We start from the raw sequence: 17,947 nt of genomic DNA, 5'->3' as shown, positions 1-17,947 counted from the left end.
ACCAGTAGATAACTACTGCTGTGAATGCAGTCTGACCTTTTTGTATCCTGCTGGTTTGTCTACCTATTAGCTTAATTCATTGCCTTTTGGGGTCAGGAACTACTGCTACAAGTGAAATTGTTGACTAAACCAGCAGAGGAAATACTTGTAGCAAGTTTCCAAGGAGCATAAATCATAAGAAAGTAATCCATGATTTTGGGATTAAAGTTATTGAAGAACAGAGAAAAAAGCAGTGACCTGGTCCCTCTAGTGTACAATGGCTGGTTATTTAGAGTAATTAGTGAAAAGGCGGCCACATATATTATAAAGGCAATGTCTAATCTAATTATTTCAGCAGTAATAGTTTGTAATCATGCACCTGACATCACTCCTTACCCTGAAGCCAAGTGAGTTAATCACATGGGGTTATTGGACAAAATTAGTTGCTTCTCCATCTGGGAGACAGTCACAGGCTGCGTGCCCTGCTGACTTCTTCAAAAGATATATTCAAAGAATTTTTCTGCAGTTTGATTGCAGATCTTCAAGGTGCACAGCTCAGTTGTGACTGATCAAAGTAAAAGGTGGCAGCAATCCTTCCCTCAAAGAAAACACCACCACCACCAGCAACAACAACAAAAAAACACCCCAAAACCAAAGCTAGAATGCTAGGCTGTCACCTAAATATATATACATATACACCTCAGAATATTTCAGGAAGCCAGAATGTGAGCACACATATGGCAATTGTGTCCATTCCAGGAATTAGGTGACTCAGAGAGGAGAACAGGTGTTTCAGCTCCCATTACTGTACTTGCATGAGCAGCACAAGACAAAACACTTCCATTGTGAAGAGTGGCATTTTTTAAAAAGAGTTTCCAAACCCAGAGATATAAAAGTCAGATGCCATACGAACTCTTCTAAGGAGGAACTTCAGTATAGGAGCATTCTATAATGATTGGAGTTTTGCACAAACCTGAAGCTTCTGTACTTTTGGAAGTGTTTTACCTTTTTTTGTTTTGTTTTTATTTAAAAACCATAATGCAGTGTTAACATCCAAAACCAATACCCTAATCAATTCTAACTTTATGGTACACTTAAATTAAATCTGCTATCTGCTGAAGGCTATCCAAGCTTTGCATAGGTTGTACTAATGCCAAGGAGGAAAAAACAGTGCATAGAAGGAATTGTTTCTGTGATGTACCTGAGAGTATTTGTGTTCCTTTCAGTGCACTAGAGTACTGCTCTATGGACTGGTGTGTCTGTGACAAAGAAAGTGGGGTACATATTAATGGGATCATTCTAAATGTGAAGTGTTAATAAAGTGCAGATTATAAGGAAATTGTAGCTTCTATAAGCAGACAAAATAGATGTTCCAACTATTGAACCGAAAGATAAAAGGCATTATAAGGAAAATCAAAATAACCTCAGAGATTTCATCCCATAATGAAGCTTTGCCTTTTCAGTGCCCAAGGGTTCATAAAACTCTAATTTGGCCTTGACAACAGAGAAGAAAGCACCATTCTGTATTCATGAGTGCTTTCTGGGGGGCACTTATGCAGACTCCTGTATTTATGTTACAACAAATAGCTGTTGCTGCCTCAAGAGGTTGAAAAGAATCAAAAAGCACAAGATGAAGACGACATTGCTTGATTTGTTGGAAAGCAATGTTTGCAGTGACAGCACCATTAAAAGGTCAATATACAGATATGTCTGTCCTGTTTCTGGGCAAAAAGGCAAGCATTTATCCAAGTTAAAGCTCTCACATCAGTTCTTCTCAGGCTTGCTAATCCAACAGATAATGTAGCAAAACCAATTTAACTCAATGAGGCTTCTACTGTCGGTACAACCAAACACTTAATACGATTGCTGATTTTAAATACTCAGAGTCATTAACCTAAGAAAGCACTTCCCCATTAGGAGGAAAACAGCAGCCCCTGCGTATTTCTCTGCATGGTGGAATAGATAACAAAGCTTATTTCCTTTTAAAAAAAATCTCAAGGAACTCCCCTCATGCCCTCTTTATTACAGTAGCTCAAAACACTTGCCGTGGTTGAAAGCTTGTGTGATGTAATAATAATTCCATGTCCAATATATGTTACAAACATATATAGCTAATTCCTCTTGATGAAGACTGAATAAAAATTTGGCAATGAATGTATCTATGTGGATGGATTTGGTAGCTGAAATGCATGACACTGTCTTTCTGCCTTTATAGCTAGTGTCTTAAACAAAATTAATTTGAAGACCTAAGCTCATCATTACATAATGCATCAGGGATCTGTTCTCTCCTTACACCAGCTTTACATTGTGGTTATTCCTTCTACTAACTCATGCACAGTAAAAACAAATCTGAGAAGACAGTCAAGCCCCGTCTGTCAGAAAATATAGCACCAAGAGAACTAATCAGCTGTTAAGAGAGTTCACTGCTCAGCAAAACACTGGTCCAAAGCATGCCATCCAAACAGCCCTAATCACTGAGCTATCTCAGAACTCTTTTGATCATTCTAGATCTAGGACTAACCAATGTGTGGGACTGACTAATAATATTATCCAAATATTATTACATAAAAGAGATTCAACACTGTAGTAATTTCATAAATTGACCAGCACATTCCCAAGCAAACACACGCTCTCTTCCCATTTCTTTGTCTTGCACTGCACACTGGGTAACTACATGTATGCAATAAAGACAAAAAGGCAGTTTACAGCATTCTTCAAAAAATCTCCATGCTCCTATATAAATTCTTCTAAAGATTATCATTTTGGCCCAAACACCTTTAACACAGCCACTGGGTAACGTAAGTTGCTAACAATCACAGGCTTGCGTTAGTTGCTTACTGGATAAGTAATTGGAAAAAAACAAGAGCACTGGGAATTACCTTTGCTACCACAAATATCATAAACCCCTTAATATTCATGCATTGGGTTACCAGATGGGGGCAAGGAGGATGTTTTTCTTTAAACTATAAAAAAAAGGTGACCAGCTTTAAGGGGGAGATGTGTGGAACAGGCACAGATGTAGCAAGCCAACATATAGGCCATTGGGCTGTTCCAGTATTAGAATTACCACAGTCTTTTAAGATTAAATAAAGATTGAGTGATGAAATACAAAGTAATCTGTAAAACATCTGGCACCATACTCCATCCAGGCTGCTCTTCCTTTATTGTTACATTTCTTTTAGAGTTAGCTGAACACAAAAGATCTATTTCTGTACCTCTTAAACTTACCACATTTTTATAGGCATCTATTTAGGGTTATCCCACCCTCATCTTTCCAGGGTGTGTGTGCAGCTAATATACATACACAGATGAGATTCTACATGTAAAAGCCAGGAAGATTCTACATATTGTTTATAAACTACAGTGCACATAGTATTTTAAAATGGAACCTATATTTATAAAGAAAAAAACGTTTAATATGTCGGTTATGTGTATTTTCAGATTGCCTCCAGTGGTGTTTCTGTTTAAGCTTAGTGAAGGACTCATCGGGCGCTTTCAGGATTTGGAATATTTTGAACTAAGAATGCCTGAGTTTCATTCAAACTCAATGCTAGCTGAGAATAATGAGAATTTAGAAAAGTGTAATTAAGTCCAGTCCAGGGAAAGCAATAATATCAGGATTCTCGAGAAACCAAGGTGAAAACTTGATCCCCGGGGTTGTTTTTTTTGTTTAAAATTTTCACATTTTTTTTTCCCCATCCTCTGAAGTGCCAGTTATTTGTCTTCAGTTGCAGAAACATCTGTTTCCTTTCTTCTCCAGTTTCTTTCACTGTTACCTTTCAGAAGTGGAATCATTGCTTTCTGAAGGATTAGGATCAGGTTATGCAGCAAGAAGAAAAGGATTCTCTATGGTTTCCAGTGTATTGTCTGCTGATGTACATACACAAAAGGAAAATGGGGAAAAAAATGTGGTTTCACAGGACAGGTTGCTTAAATATCCTGGAAAAATAAACACAGAAGCATAGAGGTTTAGTTTTGTGTTTTTAAATGTGCATAGCTTGGGCTACCCATAGAATTCTCCTTTATCCTCCAGGCTAATGTGGTGCCAACAAAAGTAAATTAGCTTCTGGGTGCTTCTATCTTCCATTGAAAAAAAAAAAAAATAAAGGACGTGTTATCTTAAAATAGTCTTAAAATATTATTCATTTTCTCTATTTTAGCACAGGCTAGAAAACCACTAATATGCAACCCAGCAAGGAAATCAGTAAGGAAGTACCATGGTGATTTCTTATGGTATGTAGGATATATTCTTTACTCCAGAGTATGTTAAAACATATTAATGATTTGCCTTATATTTTTTTTAATCCAAACTCAGAGGCATTTGGCCCATACTTGCTCCCAGTGGATTCAGTGATTTCAATGCCATTATTTCAATAGAAAAAATAGCTTGTCCCTTTCCTGGGAAAAAGAAAGTAAGTAGGCAGAAGAGAAATCCGCATGTCTGCATATGCTGCTGGTTTGATTTGTCAAAGAAATTCTGTGGAGATGCATTTTCATTCTAGAGTGACACAGAACTGGTTATGCACATTTCACGTATGTTTGAAGATAATAGCTTTCCCTTCCTTTCCTTTTATCTGTTGTTTTGTTCATAGTCTGAAATCATCAGTTCTAATCCCTATAAATCTTTAAAACCTTGGAAAGCTGACAGATCCTAAAATATCTGACGATCTTAAGACACTAGTTCAAGTAAAAATGGGACAACTGTCTTCTCCTTTTATTAAGGTAAAAGTCGTATCAATTGGCCTATTCTTTTTTTCAATAACTGTCTTTAAGAACTATTTATCATAACTATGTCTACATTCAAATATTTATGGGAGAGAAAAGGAGAGGAATTTTTTTTCGTCAACCTTGTGAGCAATATACAAGTACTTGTGGATGGAGCCATTAAAAAAAAAAACACAAAAACAATAACAACTAATTTCAGCAAAGCTAACATAGAAAAACCCACAAGTCCTGCCACCCAGTCATCACGTTTAAAACCCTACAACTCTGGGTCTTTGTCTAAATTTATAAGAACTTTGTACATCGCCTAATATATGAGGAGTCCACATAGAGCAATGATTCTTTAAGGACATTTAATAGTCGGATCATTCCCAATAGTTTTAGTCATTTAAGCACTGAAGGACCTAGCTGAGTCACTTGCTAATTAATTGCACAACTTTATGTGTTCATTTAACTATCAGAATTAACTCAGCCAGCTTCTTCTTGTTTCTTATACCCAATAGAAATGGCAGATGTAAACCAACAGAGCACTAATAGCCCCCAAACTACACAGATAGTGTGTTTGGCTCTCCTGAATTCATCACCTGTGAAATAAAATGAACCATAACAAATATGTATCCTTTGATCTTCATTTCTAAATTTATATATTTCTTTCAAAAGCAGCTTTCTGTAAACCAGAGATAATGCTCTGGAGATGAGGTAGATCAACTGGCAGTAATAGTAAACCAAGAGCCTCCTAACACAGGATTATGAATTCATGTTATGCTTCCAGTTAAACAGCACCTTTGCCTCCCACTCACAAGGCATCCAGCAGACCTAGAGTGTTTCTCTCAGAAACCTGCAATTCTCCTTTAATATTCAACTCAGGAGTCCCCACTGGGTTCAAGAGCTGAGCTTTTTCCCCTTTAGGATCTGGGATACACGATGATAACAGTTATCAAACAAACTTTCTAAATTTATGTACAGTTAAGACTTAAAAGTGAAGAAAAATCATTTCAACGTGAAAATCTCTTTACCTGTGTTGACCAAAAGTAGTGCTCACAAGAATAAGCCACTGTATTCCTTCACTAGCCCAGCCGCATGAGCCTTCACCTACTGAACTATGAAACGTGGCTTACTGCATGCATTCTACTAAGAAAAAACATTCTTTTAATGGCTATAAATTGGCCAAACTTTCTTTTATGCAGCCAAAACACCCAACATCTTTAAATCTCTTCCCCTTTGGTTGTAGTCTGGATTCACGGACTTTTTTTTTTTTGATCTGTACTTATGTTCACAATTCTAACTCATACAAGAGAAAACAAACAATATGAATGAGTAGGCATTAGGATGCTCCCTTTTTTCCTTTCTTTCTGCAGCAGCCACAGCTGGCAGAATAACAAGGGGTTAATGCAAAGTACAAGCACTCAAACAGGTCTATACATCAAAATGTGAAAAAAGGACTGCTGAGATTATTTGCGAAGGAAGGCTAGAGCTATCTGTACAGCTTGAATTGCATTTTCATTAGACAAATGCATCTATCGATAGATCAGGAAGACGCAAATGCACAGTGGAAATAATAGCACAGGAGCTAAAAAAATGTAACTTTCAATATATGCAATAAATTTCAGATGCAACAGCAACCTTCCAAAACCATATTACTTCTTCTAAAACCATGTTACTTACAGATTTTAGGCAGGATGAATGAAGAAGATGAGAGAAAACTCATGTTTGTCTCTTGGTTACGCAGAGTCCAGCTTGATGAGAAAATTGTTCTCTGTGAGCTGAAAACAATTTAAAAAAGCAGGTTTTTAATTTTTCCTCCGGTTTTGTAGCTATTTGTGACAGAATACTGGTAACGTGTGAGAGATTAAATTATTTTTACAGAGTTCACTAAACTAGTTAACTTTTAAACCAAGAAATATTCTCATTTCCTCCTGGTTATAGTGTATATAAATGTTATTTGACAAATAGTTGTTTCTTTTAAGTGGTGCATGTAGAGAAAATGCTCTGAGAGATTTTAGAATATTATTGCTTTTACAGGAAAGGTTAAAAGGCCTTACTTTCTTTATGTGATCCCTGGAATAAATTATTTTAATTTAATTCTGTGGATTCAGTGAGGTGTATACGTGCTTCATTTTGTAAGTATATGAGTAGAAAAATAAAGGGAATTACATATACATAAATATATATATATATATGTACATCTGCATATATAGTTATGCATATATATACGCAGAGATATGCAGGACAAAATATTCTCTGAATAATGGCGCAAGACAGAAAGGAACGTGTATATCCCTGCTGTACAACTTTCCTATGCAACTGCAGCTTGTTTCTTTCAAGACACTGAGGTAAAAAAAAAAACAAACGGATCATTATAAGGAAATTCACTCCATTCTTGTAAGAGGCACTAAAACAGTTGTACTGCCTAGCCTAAGAGTTTCTAAAGCCATTAAACAGCAAGTGTTTCTTAAAACTTTAAAAAGGAGAATACGGATAGGAAAACCTTGTAGTGGAGTGAGATTTATAGGCATTAATGCAAATATCTATGCCTGAAACAGTGCTTTAGAGTAATGCTATAATTAACTTCAAATAATTTGTATTCACCTTAAGCTAATTTTTAAAAGAACAGTTCTTAAAAGTCTATAACATTAAAATAAAGAACTACCACTTATAAGCACTGTGTATTCAACTGTGTTTCCCAGACAAGTTGCCTGGGCATATCTTGCCATCTGCTGGAAATATCCAGACATACATGCTTAAATACAGGCTTCAAATTTACTGTCAGATATACTGGCACAATGAAATAATGAATATAAAATAAATATAAAATAAAATGAAATTACCTGTAAGACCCTTCAAATAGCGGTGTTAATAAGGATATCAACAGGTGTTCAAGTTCGGGTGTAGTGGACAGCAACATTAAGACTTTTTATTAAGCTGAGGATGATTCAGTAGGAGATAAAAATGCAATGATCTGCCACCTGAAATAGCAAACAAACAAGCTCAGGAGTATGTTCAGGATTTACAGTTCTAGGCCAACAGAAGATGATGGTGTTTTAAAAGCAATATGCCTAAAACAATGATCATACAATGGTTGCATTTTCAAACCAGTTACAACCTTGTTAGCTAATGCACAGAGGAAAGCTGATATCCTCTCCAAAAAATGCCATCTACCCAGAAGTGGAAAGCATCTACTAAAAAATTGAAGTGTTTAAGTAGTCTTGCAACTAGAAGAGATTTTTAAATTAACATTAGTACTAGGTTGATCAGCTACAAAATCCCTGTAAGATGTAAAAAAATATGGTAAATACTTTCTTTAAGCACTGAAAATGCACCTAGTATTTTAACCTGAGTAAGCTGTGCTAGAGAAAAACAACAAACAAACAAAAACAATAAAACACACAAACTGCCAAAATCGCAGTTCTGAAGAACTCTGCTACCTTTTATCTCCCAGTCCAACAAGCTGAAGTCATCAAACTGACATGACAAGTAGATCAAAGTCTAGCATGCTCTGAAATTATCTTTGTAGATATATCGTACATATCAGTTTCCATTTAAAGCAGAGGAAATCTGAAACAAGAGAGGAAAAAAAGAAATCACATTGACAGTTTCCACTGAGTTAAAATTAACACTGGATACACTATTCATTCAGGTTAAAAATTGATAAATGAAGACATCTGGTGCATTTCCTTGGTGTCACTGAATACATCTAGACTGAGGGGAATAAATTTTGCCACTCTACAGCTACTTAAAGTAGTAAAATAGCACTGAACTATGCTTATTTTGGAAGATTGTAGAAACAGCAGCAGAAAGCAGCATTCATATAAATGCACACACATAAACCCCACGTATATCTTGTGAAAGTGCTAAGTGGTGTCCAAAGGGAACTTGATGTAGGTGAATACAAAATAATAGCAGGAGATTAAGAACAGGTGTTTTTTTTTTTCTTGTTGTTTTTTGTATTTTCAAAATCCAGATTATGACTGCACAACTGAAGGTGGTCAAAAAGTCTCACAGCTGTTACACAAATTCAGACACCTCAGTTTGTCTTATTTTGGAAGTCTGGTGTGTTACTATTGCCCAGGAACAGGTATAAGTAGGCCAGTGAAGGCCCCAGAGCAAACTTTTTCCTTAAATAATTGCTCGGAAGATTGTTTTAAGGCACACAGCGACTGTTTGGCCGGCACAATCAGCATGCCCAGGAGGGAACTCTGCAGGTTCAGCTCCCCCATGTCTTCACCTGAACAGTCCCATCTCCTGCTGTATGTGAGGGACGGCTGGGCTTCGAACACCAACGCGGTATAGTTTAAGAAATAAAAATAAAAAAATACTTCATAAACCCGAGCTAGAGAGGACATTAACCATTTCAGAGACTTCAGTTCCCGGAGCTCCAGCGCGCTGCGGCCGCCCCTGGGCGGGCCTTCCCCGCGGCCGCCCCTCTCCTCAGCACCGCCCCGGGCCGGCCCAGCCTCCCACAGGCCTGGCGGGGAACGAAACCCCCGGGAGAGCTCCGCAAGGGTCGAGCGAGTCCCAGAGGAGTCGGGCTGCCCCGTGAGGAGAGTCAGGGGAAGCGCTGAGGAGCTCTGCGGAACGGAGCAAAGCGAAAGCCGCCTCTCCTGTCAGCTCGCCCGCCGCCCGCACGGGAGGGGTGCGCTTGCTGCTGGCTGCTCTGATTGGCTGCAGGTGTTCGCCTACCGCTTCCTTTCTAGCTTTCGATTGGCCGGGAAGCTCCTGCTCCGCCAGGTAACGGCTCTCGGCCCGCGATTGGCCGCAGGTAGACTGTATCCTTTCGGGGATTGGCTCCAGGTGAGTTGGGGTTTGCTATTGGCTGGCAGGTGGAGCGGGAGGTTTCTTATTGGCTGCGTGCACCGGCCCGCCTAGGCCGCCATGTTCGGCGCGGGGGCGCCGTTGCCAGCAGCAGCGGCGGCGGCGGCGGCGGCGGGGCGGGGCCGTGGCTGAGGGGGGCCCGATCCTGAAGGGACGGTGGGCGGGAGGGAGGAGGGAGCTCGGCCCGAACTTCTGCCGGGACTTGGAGCAGCTTCGACCTGGGAGAGCCCCCGGAGCTTTTTTTTTGGGGGGGGCGGCGGGACGGACGGACGGACAGACAGACGGACCCCCGGCGGCGCAGGCAGGGGGTAGGGGGAGAGCTGAGGGGGGCACCCGGGGGGTTTACGGGAGCGATTCGTACCAGGCACGAGTTGTCGGATGCTTGGATTGAAAATATCCTTCGGGGAAAAAAAAAAAAAGTTTAAAACGCTTGGGATGTTTCCTTAAAAACTTAAGCGCGCGTTGCGTTGTTAACTCGTCTCGTTGAACTTAACTGGAAATCGGGAGTCTCGTGGGGTTTTATGTTACTTTTTTGGCTTTGTACCCAAAGCTGCTGGGGTTTGTAAAGTTCGGCACGGTGCTCCGGTTTGGTGGGATGTGAGCGTGCTCATCGGTGTCCTGCTTCCCCCTGCAGCTGGGCTGGGAATCACCTGGGGGAGAACTTGGTGTTGAAGCTTTTCAGGATTGCAGTTACACTTCTCTGCGCTCCTAACTTCGCCTGGGCTGCTCGGTACAGACCATGCCTAGCAAAATGGGCTCCAAAATTGATTTGAACAAAGACTTCATCAGAGTGAAAACGCACTACAGTGGGTAAGCCTACGTGTTCTCCCCTCCCTGTTGTGTCCTGCCCGATTTTGACGCACACAGGAGACAAGTCCATAGTCTGATCTCGTGGTAAAGTAACCAGGGCGTTGATGCATTTGTAATTAATGTCAGATAGGTAAACCCAACCACTAAAAATCCTTCGGACTCCTGCAACATACTGACTTAAGAAAGAGTTGGTAGTTTATTCTTCGGTCTCAAAAGGGGGAAGATACGCAAGAATGGCATGCAGTTATTGTGGCTGATAGGTTAATGATTTCTGCTTCATTGCGATGTTTGTGGCCACAGATGTATCTTGCATCCAGATGCAGTTATTATCTTTATTGTGGAGTAGTTGTCTGTGATCAAACGTAATACATGTTATGCAACAATTTCTACATTTACAGCTTACTGCTGAAGGCCGGTGGAGACTAAAGTAGGTCCTTGGGTCAAAAAGTAGAGTGTTTAATACCAGATTCCTTTTCCAGTGGGGTTTGCTAAATGCTCTTTTAATTCAGAGCAGTTCCTGTCTTAGAAAATGAGAGGAGTTTTTTTGTGGGTAAATATGTAAGCCTTCAAACAGTAAGTGGGTGCTATTGATTTTGCTTATCTTTCCTTTTTTTTTTTAGGAACTTTAAAAAGAAGGGTTATTGGAATTATGTAGGTAAATGAGAAATTAAAGAAATTTTGTTAGATCTCATGTTGAGTAAATTCAGGTGAACCTATCCAAGCTGCTTGAAGTTCCAGTTATAAAAAGTGATTAAAAAATCTAAATTAAAAATCCAAAGATTAAAAAACCTTTGCTTTTCTGCTATGAATAAATACCCAAAGTAAGCTGTTAGCCTGTATCTGTAACTTATGAACTCTGTTAGGCTTCCCTTTTTTTTTTTTTAATAACTGTTTTCCCCTCCTTTGCAGTGTTTAGACTAATGCAACATGAAGGGCAGTGAGATGTTGACACATCTGCTTCCGTTATCTTCACAATGCTTATTTTGGCAACTCTAATTTAAGGCAATAAATTAAGTCCTGCTTCTTATGACTTCAGTCAGTTGCTGGCAGACTCAGGAAGCCTTTTTTTAATTATTATTTCACCATTAAATATGTCTGAAAGACAAATTTTATCTAATTAATTTGCTGCCACTCTGAGGACTTTAAATTGATGTTACTTTGATGCCTGTCTAAGTCTAAAGCCAAAGTCTAAGGTATTTGAGGAGTTAGATATTTGGCCTAAGAAAATCTTTAGACTTGATTGGAAATATTTAGATTCAAATTACTGGCACATGATAGCAGTAGCCTAAGTAATCTTTTCTGATACTTTCCTATTAAACAAATGTTGATACTGTGGTTTTTAGTGCTGTGGTATAGAAAACAGCTCTATAATTAAATATAATTATGGAAATAAGTCCACCAAATTTAATTGAAAACGAAGTGCTTTCTTGATTAAACAAAATAATTTACCAGGTCAGTGTCAAGTAATGTGGGGTCCTGAGGTTAGAATTCGAGAGCAATTTTCAGTATAGATTTTGGCCTCTTCCGTGTCAAGCCAAAAGTGGAACAATGTACACATGCAAGTCACTTGGTAAATACTTGTTCTATAATGATAGTAGTATGGAAAAGCATAATGCATTTATTATTTCCGCTGCCTTCAATTTCTGGCGGTGCTACTGACAAGTTCTTTCCTTATGTCTAGTCAGTTGACTTTTGTATTTGGTATGCCACCAGAAAACTGAAAGTCCAACAGTCTGTTAATTTACAATTCATTTAAGTGCAGGTTGAATTTTCTTGTCATTTTTTAGTAAAAACAAATAAGGTAAGCTTTTAGTGGAGAGAATTCATGTCAAAACTCATGTCTTAATAAAATACAAAAACTTGCAATTTCGTTTTAAAAAGTGACATGTTGCTGAGATGCATGGATATACATGCTTCTGGGAAACAACAAGAGGAGTGTTGCCTTAGCTCTATAGGGGAAGGCACTGTAAACATAAATAGAACTTAGCATAAACAATTTGAGATAGTTTGCTGGTGGCAAATAGTGGTTGTATAAAGGGAAAGGTGTTTGTTTAAAGTTTGTCTGTTCAAAAATGGAGGAGGTGATAACACTGGTCTCATTGCAATTCAGGTGTAATAATTGCAAGGTTTATTAAGATAAACTACTGTAATAGTGTACCTCCTGCAAACACTATAGTCAGTGGTTTCCTTTTTATTTATTTATTCATTTTTGGTGTCACTGTAGTCATCTCCCTCTGGTGTTTGCTTGTTTAATGCTATTTGTGAGGCAGAGTAACTCTGTGAACCTAGAAAACAAAGGTTCCATAACCACTGAATGTTGACTTTAATCTATTGATCAAGTGTCTGTGACTCAGTAAGAGCTCACTGTTTTTGGCGTTAACACACAGTAAAACTGGTTGTCACAGTATCTCTGTTCAAATACTGCACATCTTGAAACAAATTCGATAAACTGCAGGATGTCACTGATGCTGGACAACTTCAGGTTAGGGGACAAGTTTATTCTGGTAGCTGCTAAAAGAATTTATAATAGGAGTTAATGGTACATTTCAAAAAGTAAAACAGGACTTCTTAGTAAGTGACAGTATGTAGTAAGTTAGATATCCAGCTTAAAAATCTAAGCATAAGGAAGTTGTAAAAAAAAAAAAAAAAAAAAAAAAAAAGAAAAAAGGCATGTTGAGTCTGTCTCTGTGGAGTCCTAGGATTGCAGGTATTCATGTTTCTGGGTGTGGCGCTTCATACCACAGCACAGTCTAAATAACTCTATAAATAGATTGCAAAGGAAGGTAAGCTTGTGTATTCCTCACTGCGTTGTTTCAGTTACTCAGTTTGTCTTGCTTGTTTGTACTTACTTGAAATCACTTCATTTAAAGAGCAGTAGCACAATATCTCATGTGCTATCTCATGTGCATTACCTTGGTTCTAAATGGTAGTGCATTCAAACAATATGAGGAATGCTCTTAATGTAACTGCCTGTACATACAGCTTGCTGGTCATTAGTTCTTCATGTTACTTTATAGTGCCCAGTTTCAGCTACCTGACAACAAAAGCATCTTGTGAGATTTTTTTAAGAGTTAAACAGTAAATGATTTTTGTTCATCTGTGCCATGATTGTCTCATGAGACTACACAGGCATTAAGACTAAACAGTCTCAAGAATGCACAGATATCATCAATCATTTGAATAAATCTCATTGGTAATTCATATCAGCTATAGATGTTTAGCATATTTTAGCTGTTACTTAGTACAATCTGGGGTTTGTTAATTTATATGTAGAATGACTGCTCTCTGTTATCACAGCCTTAATAGTTTGAGGCTGATTAATATAATTTCAGCTTCAGTTGAAGTTTGTAATGTATATGGTGTGTTGGGGTCTTGCTGCAGAGTTTCACTTATTTTTTAAAAAATTTCGCAGTAATTGAAATTTTATTTCTGAATGGAATGACTGCCAAGATAAATTTTATTTTTTTTTTGAAATCTGTGTCTTACTGTACTTTAGACGTGGATAGTAATAGTATAAGGGAACTGAACTTGCTGAAGTCAACATGCATCAAAGATGGAACGTTAAGTATGCGGCTTTTTCTGACAGAAGCTTATGGTTTCATCTCATGCAGGGACATCCTGATAACAAACCTGGATGCATCAATCAGCTATGATGAACTTTGTGATGAAGTGCATGAGATGTGTAATTTACAACAGGAGCAGCCAATCACCCTGAAGTGGATTGATGATGAAGGTATTGTACTGAAATCTTTAATAATTCTCATTTTTTGAATGTTATGGTACAGAGAGGCATTGAAACAACTTAAAAGTCATTCCTGTTATGTGGTCAATAAATTTATAAATGCCACGGGACATAACCCTGTCTTATAAAGCAGGAATCTTGGATAAAAGTCTCAAAACATCAAGGTTGTATTCTATTTGAATTCAGCTCTACAAAGTGGAGACTCTGTAGAACTTCAGTATTTTACTAGTACATACATTGCATTCAGCATGTATTCAGTATGTGTTCATTTGGAATTTCATAGGCTTCGTACCCCTCAATAGTCTCAGTTCAGCAAGCTGACTTTTTTGTATCTTTAACTGTCAGCGTTCAGTATGACAGGCTTTTGCACCTTATGAATTATGATTTGCCTCTAGAATAAGTTGCTTTTGAGAAGTACTGCAGATGGTACATCAGGAGACTGTTTTATACTCAGCATTTTTGTATTTTGTGTAAGGTAAGGTAAGTGTTAAGAATTCCAGTGGTGACACGATTTCGTTTTCTGTGGGTTGTTGTCCCTGGCAGCTCTGTTGTTGTCCCTGATGGTAGTGTTGATTATATTAATGATCTGATGTAGCCTATTTGAGCATTAGAGAGTAGATAGATGTTGAGCGTTCTATTCAACTGTTTGTTAATATCCTGTTTATTTAAACACAATGACCAAGCATGAAATAAAAGGACTTGAATTTATCAGAAACAAGTTGTTTCCACTGGTGGAGGGGAGAAAATGTCTGGTGTATCTCAGGTAAGTCATGTGCAGAAAAAGAAAACTGGGGGGAGAATTTTGTGTGGGGAAAAACAGTGAATTTTTGTGCAACAGGGGATTCATAAAGTCCTGTAAAAATGATTTGTGCAAGTCTTGGCTGCTTACCCTCTTCCTGCAGGAAAGGAAAGGCTGATGTCAGTTCTCATTGTTCCAAATTATCCTACTATGTAACACAGTTTATCATTAGTCTTCTTCCACAAGTAGCTGTATGTGAGAAACACTTTTTCTTTAACCTTTCTGTAGGCTCTGAAATGTCATCATGATGACTTTGAATATTTCTTCTTGCTGCAAAATGTGGCACTTCTCTACAGCCTTAAGTTAGTTAGAGCCTTCTGGTTGCTGTGAGTAGGAGTGACATGGAGATGCTTGACATTGTGTGCCTTTGCTACTTTTTTTTTTTTTGCTTTCTTCATAAGTTTCTTTAGAACTTACCTGCTTATCATTTGCTAGAACTGTGGTTCAGCTGTAATTCATGATGGGCAGAACTTTTGACTTGTGGGTTGTGAATGTTTACCATACAATTATACAAGTGTGCTAGTGTTTGGTTGTTTTCCTGCTCCAACTCACCAAAGCTGCAGTCTGCAGCAGAACTCTTGGAGTGAAGAAAGGTAAAAAGAAAATACTAAATTGATTTGGCTAACGCTTTTTAAAATTACTCTTACTAACAGAAGTAAAATAGCATATACTGCCCTATTAGCTAAGTAGTGCATTCTGGTGGGTGAACAGAATTTCATAATGATTATGAGGAAGCAGCAAGCCTGTACTCAAAGAAAATTCAGTCCTTTTAAGATGCCAAGGAAAAATATAAATTTTTCATTTTGTTCTTCACTTTCAATTTCATCATCTAATCATCAATAAAGAGGCATCCATTCTTATCAGTTTCCTAATACTGCTTCATTGCTGTGTATGGTAGTCTAATAAAAAGTAACCTGATTGAGAAGTGCCCACAGAGTACTTATATTGCATGCATTTGGTAATTATATTGCATTAGCTATTTGAACTGCATGATAAAAGGAAGACTAAAGTAGGACAGAAAACTTAAAGCCTTGAACTGGGGAAATGAGACATGATTACTGTAACTGTTTCTTGGTTTCAATGTCTACTTCTGGAGGTTTACTTAGATTAAAACAACAAATTTTCTTTTTTTTTTAGTTGCTGTTCAGTAATCATCTCCTTATAGTCTTGGTTAAATATATACCTGTGCAACCCTCTCAAACTTCTCATTTTGGCTGTTAAGTTTTAGTCGATCTACTGTTTTGGCTGCCCTCAATTGTCACAGGTTTTAAGAGTTATCCTATTTTTGTGTATCAATGAGTGTTTATACTTACTGCCATGTGTAATTTAAATTCATTTGACTGATTGCAGGAACAGATGTTCTCTTTGAAATAACTTAAAGCAAACAGAATTGCTGATGGCTTAATGGATAAAGAAAACTTAAATTCATTTTTTTTTGGATCTTTGGTTTTGTGAGGAACTTTTTTTTTAGCATTTCTGTGGTATTTTTGACAAGATCAAAAAAGTTTGCACTAGGAATAAGCCATCCATAATAATATCCCATAAACTTGTAAGGAATATGGGTTGCTGGCTGGCAGCACAAATCATTCTATTGTCTGTCACCCTGCATTATTACTGTATTCAGACTGCCAAGTACAGTGGTCTCCTGGGTGGGCTGAACACACCCTGGGGGTGTTTAGGATGATCCATAGGTATGCAGGAAGAAAATAATAGGACTTCTTTTTATACTTAAAGATAAAAACATAAGCTTAACTTGTATTTAATACCTAGATGAACACTGGTGCCCTTGCTTGCCAGATGGTCAGTGTCACTTAGGGTAGGCAAGGTATGCTGAGGAGAGAAGTGGGTGTTCCACAGTGTTGGAGTTCACAGTAGTGCTCCTCATTTGTTTGGTCACTTCCAGTGCATTGTGATATATTGCAGTTTGTGTGCCTGGTTAAGTGGATTTATGAATTCTATCATGCAGTTCTAATCAAAATAGGCATCACAAGATGTTAATAATGTAAGCGCCAGCAAACTGGCAGTGCTGATGTTTCTCCTACTCCTAAAGTACGAGCTCTTTGTCAGCCACTTCAAGATGTAAAAGCAGTGAGTATCTAATCAGGTATGACAAGTTAGCCAAAAAATAAAAATCAAAAAATTTCAAAAGGACTATCTGAAATGAGTTTACATGCACTATCTAGTGCTCTCACTTAATAGTGCTGGTCAGAAAGCCATACGCTGTCAGGAAGACACTTGTTCTTCTTGCCATGGTAAAGATAGCTGGCATACATAACGTTATGACGACAAACTAACGTGCATTCCTTTGTCTGAAGATGCATAGAAGATATTGCTGGAGGTTTGAAAAAGCAAGTATTATAACAAATGGTGCAGTATGGGAGGTTTGCTATGCAGTTGGATGGAAGTACAGATGTTTTCTTCCACAAAAAGACAAATGTTTCAAATCTGTGGGGCTTTTCTGTGCTGACAAGTGGCTCAATAGTATGCTACCTACCAGATAATTTCAAAAGAGGGGAAGAAAAGAAACAGATATCCATGCTTAATCCCTATGACTGCTTTTCAAAAGAAACTATGGGATAGTGAGAGCATATTTTGAAAACAGATATTTGCGAATGTTTACATTTTTCCCTATGTACATGTAAACGTAATTTTCTGACCTGTTTAAAAACCTCTAAAAAGTTTCAGTGGGTTTTGAATGCATATGCTAAGAATTTTAAAATGCAGCTCTTTCAGATAAGTTCGCAAGGATTGACTTCAGGGAAGATGGAAACTTCAACAAAAACCTTTGCATAAGTGCTGGATAGGATTGAAGAATGACTTAGTAAGTGCAGCCAATTATGCACTTCTTCCACTTGGATCTATGGATCCTAGAGGTATTTCAGCTGTGACAGCCGTTAAGAGCAAATATTGAAATAAACTAAGCTTAGAACCAGGCCTTTGCTCACAAAGTATTATACCAAGGTTTTCAAAAATAATGAAATGCATTCAATTGCATAGCTCACTAAGAAGATACTACTTTAAATTAGTTTTTTTTTTTTGATGAGAGGATTTGTTGTGGCTAAGCAGATCTCATGATTTTTTTC

General features: G+C 38.0%; 2 protein-coding genes across 18 annotated transcripts in view; one reads left to right on the top strand and one right to left on the bottom strand.

The window, feature by feature from the left end:
• CFAP74 (cilia and flagella associated protein 74) overlaps nt 1-9,188 on the bottom strand; it is a 75,044-nt gene extending 65,856 nt beyond the window's left edge. For 12 of the 13 annotated variants that reach the window (XR_011089483.1, XM_068658613.1, XM_068658625.1 and 9 more), the window contains exons 1-4: nt 9,049-9,188; nt 8,127-8,256; nt 7,530-7,667; nt 6,367-6,464 (exon numbers count right to left, since the gene is read on the bottom strand). The gene's annotated coding sequence lies outside the window, so the exon portion shown is untranslated. Of the gene's footprint in view, nt 1-6,366; nt 6,465-7,529; nt 7,668-8,126; nt 8,257-8,926 lie in introns of all 13 variants that reach the window. The other variant, XM_068658614.1, reaches the window with a different exon arrangement.
• PRKCZ (protein kinase C zeta) overlaps nt 9,173-17,947 on the top strand; it is a 46,670-nt gene continuing 37,895 nt past the window's right edge. Inside the window, exons 1-3 of one of the 5 annotated variants that reach the window (XM_068658641.1) lie at nt 9,173-9,492; nt 10,148-10,323; nt 13,935-14,056. In XM_068658641.1, the coding sequence (XP_068514742.1) occupies nt 10,253-10,323; nt 13,935-14,056 (193 nt within the window). In that variant the 5' untranslated portion in view covers nt 9,173-9,492; nt 10,148-10,252. Of the gene's footprint in view, nt 9,493-9,680; nt 9,822-10,147; nt 10,324-13,934; nt 14,057-15,092; nt 15,191-17,591; nt 17,686-17,947 lie in introns of those variants that run through there. The other 4 variants (XM_068658642.1, XM_068658640.1, XM_068658644.1 and 1 more) reach the window with 4 other exon arrangements.

Source organism: Anas acuta, chromosome 22, assembly GCF_963932015.1.
Source record: "Anas acuta chromosome 22, bAnaAcu1.1, whole genome shotgun sequence".
Taxonomy (NCBI): Eukaryota; Metazoa; Chordata; class Aves; order Anseriformes; family Anatidae; genus Anas; species Anas acuta.
This window is presented reverse-complemented; position numbering and strand designations above follow the sequence as displayed.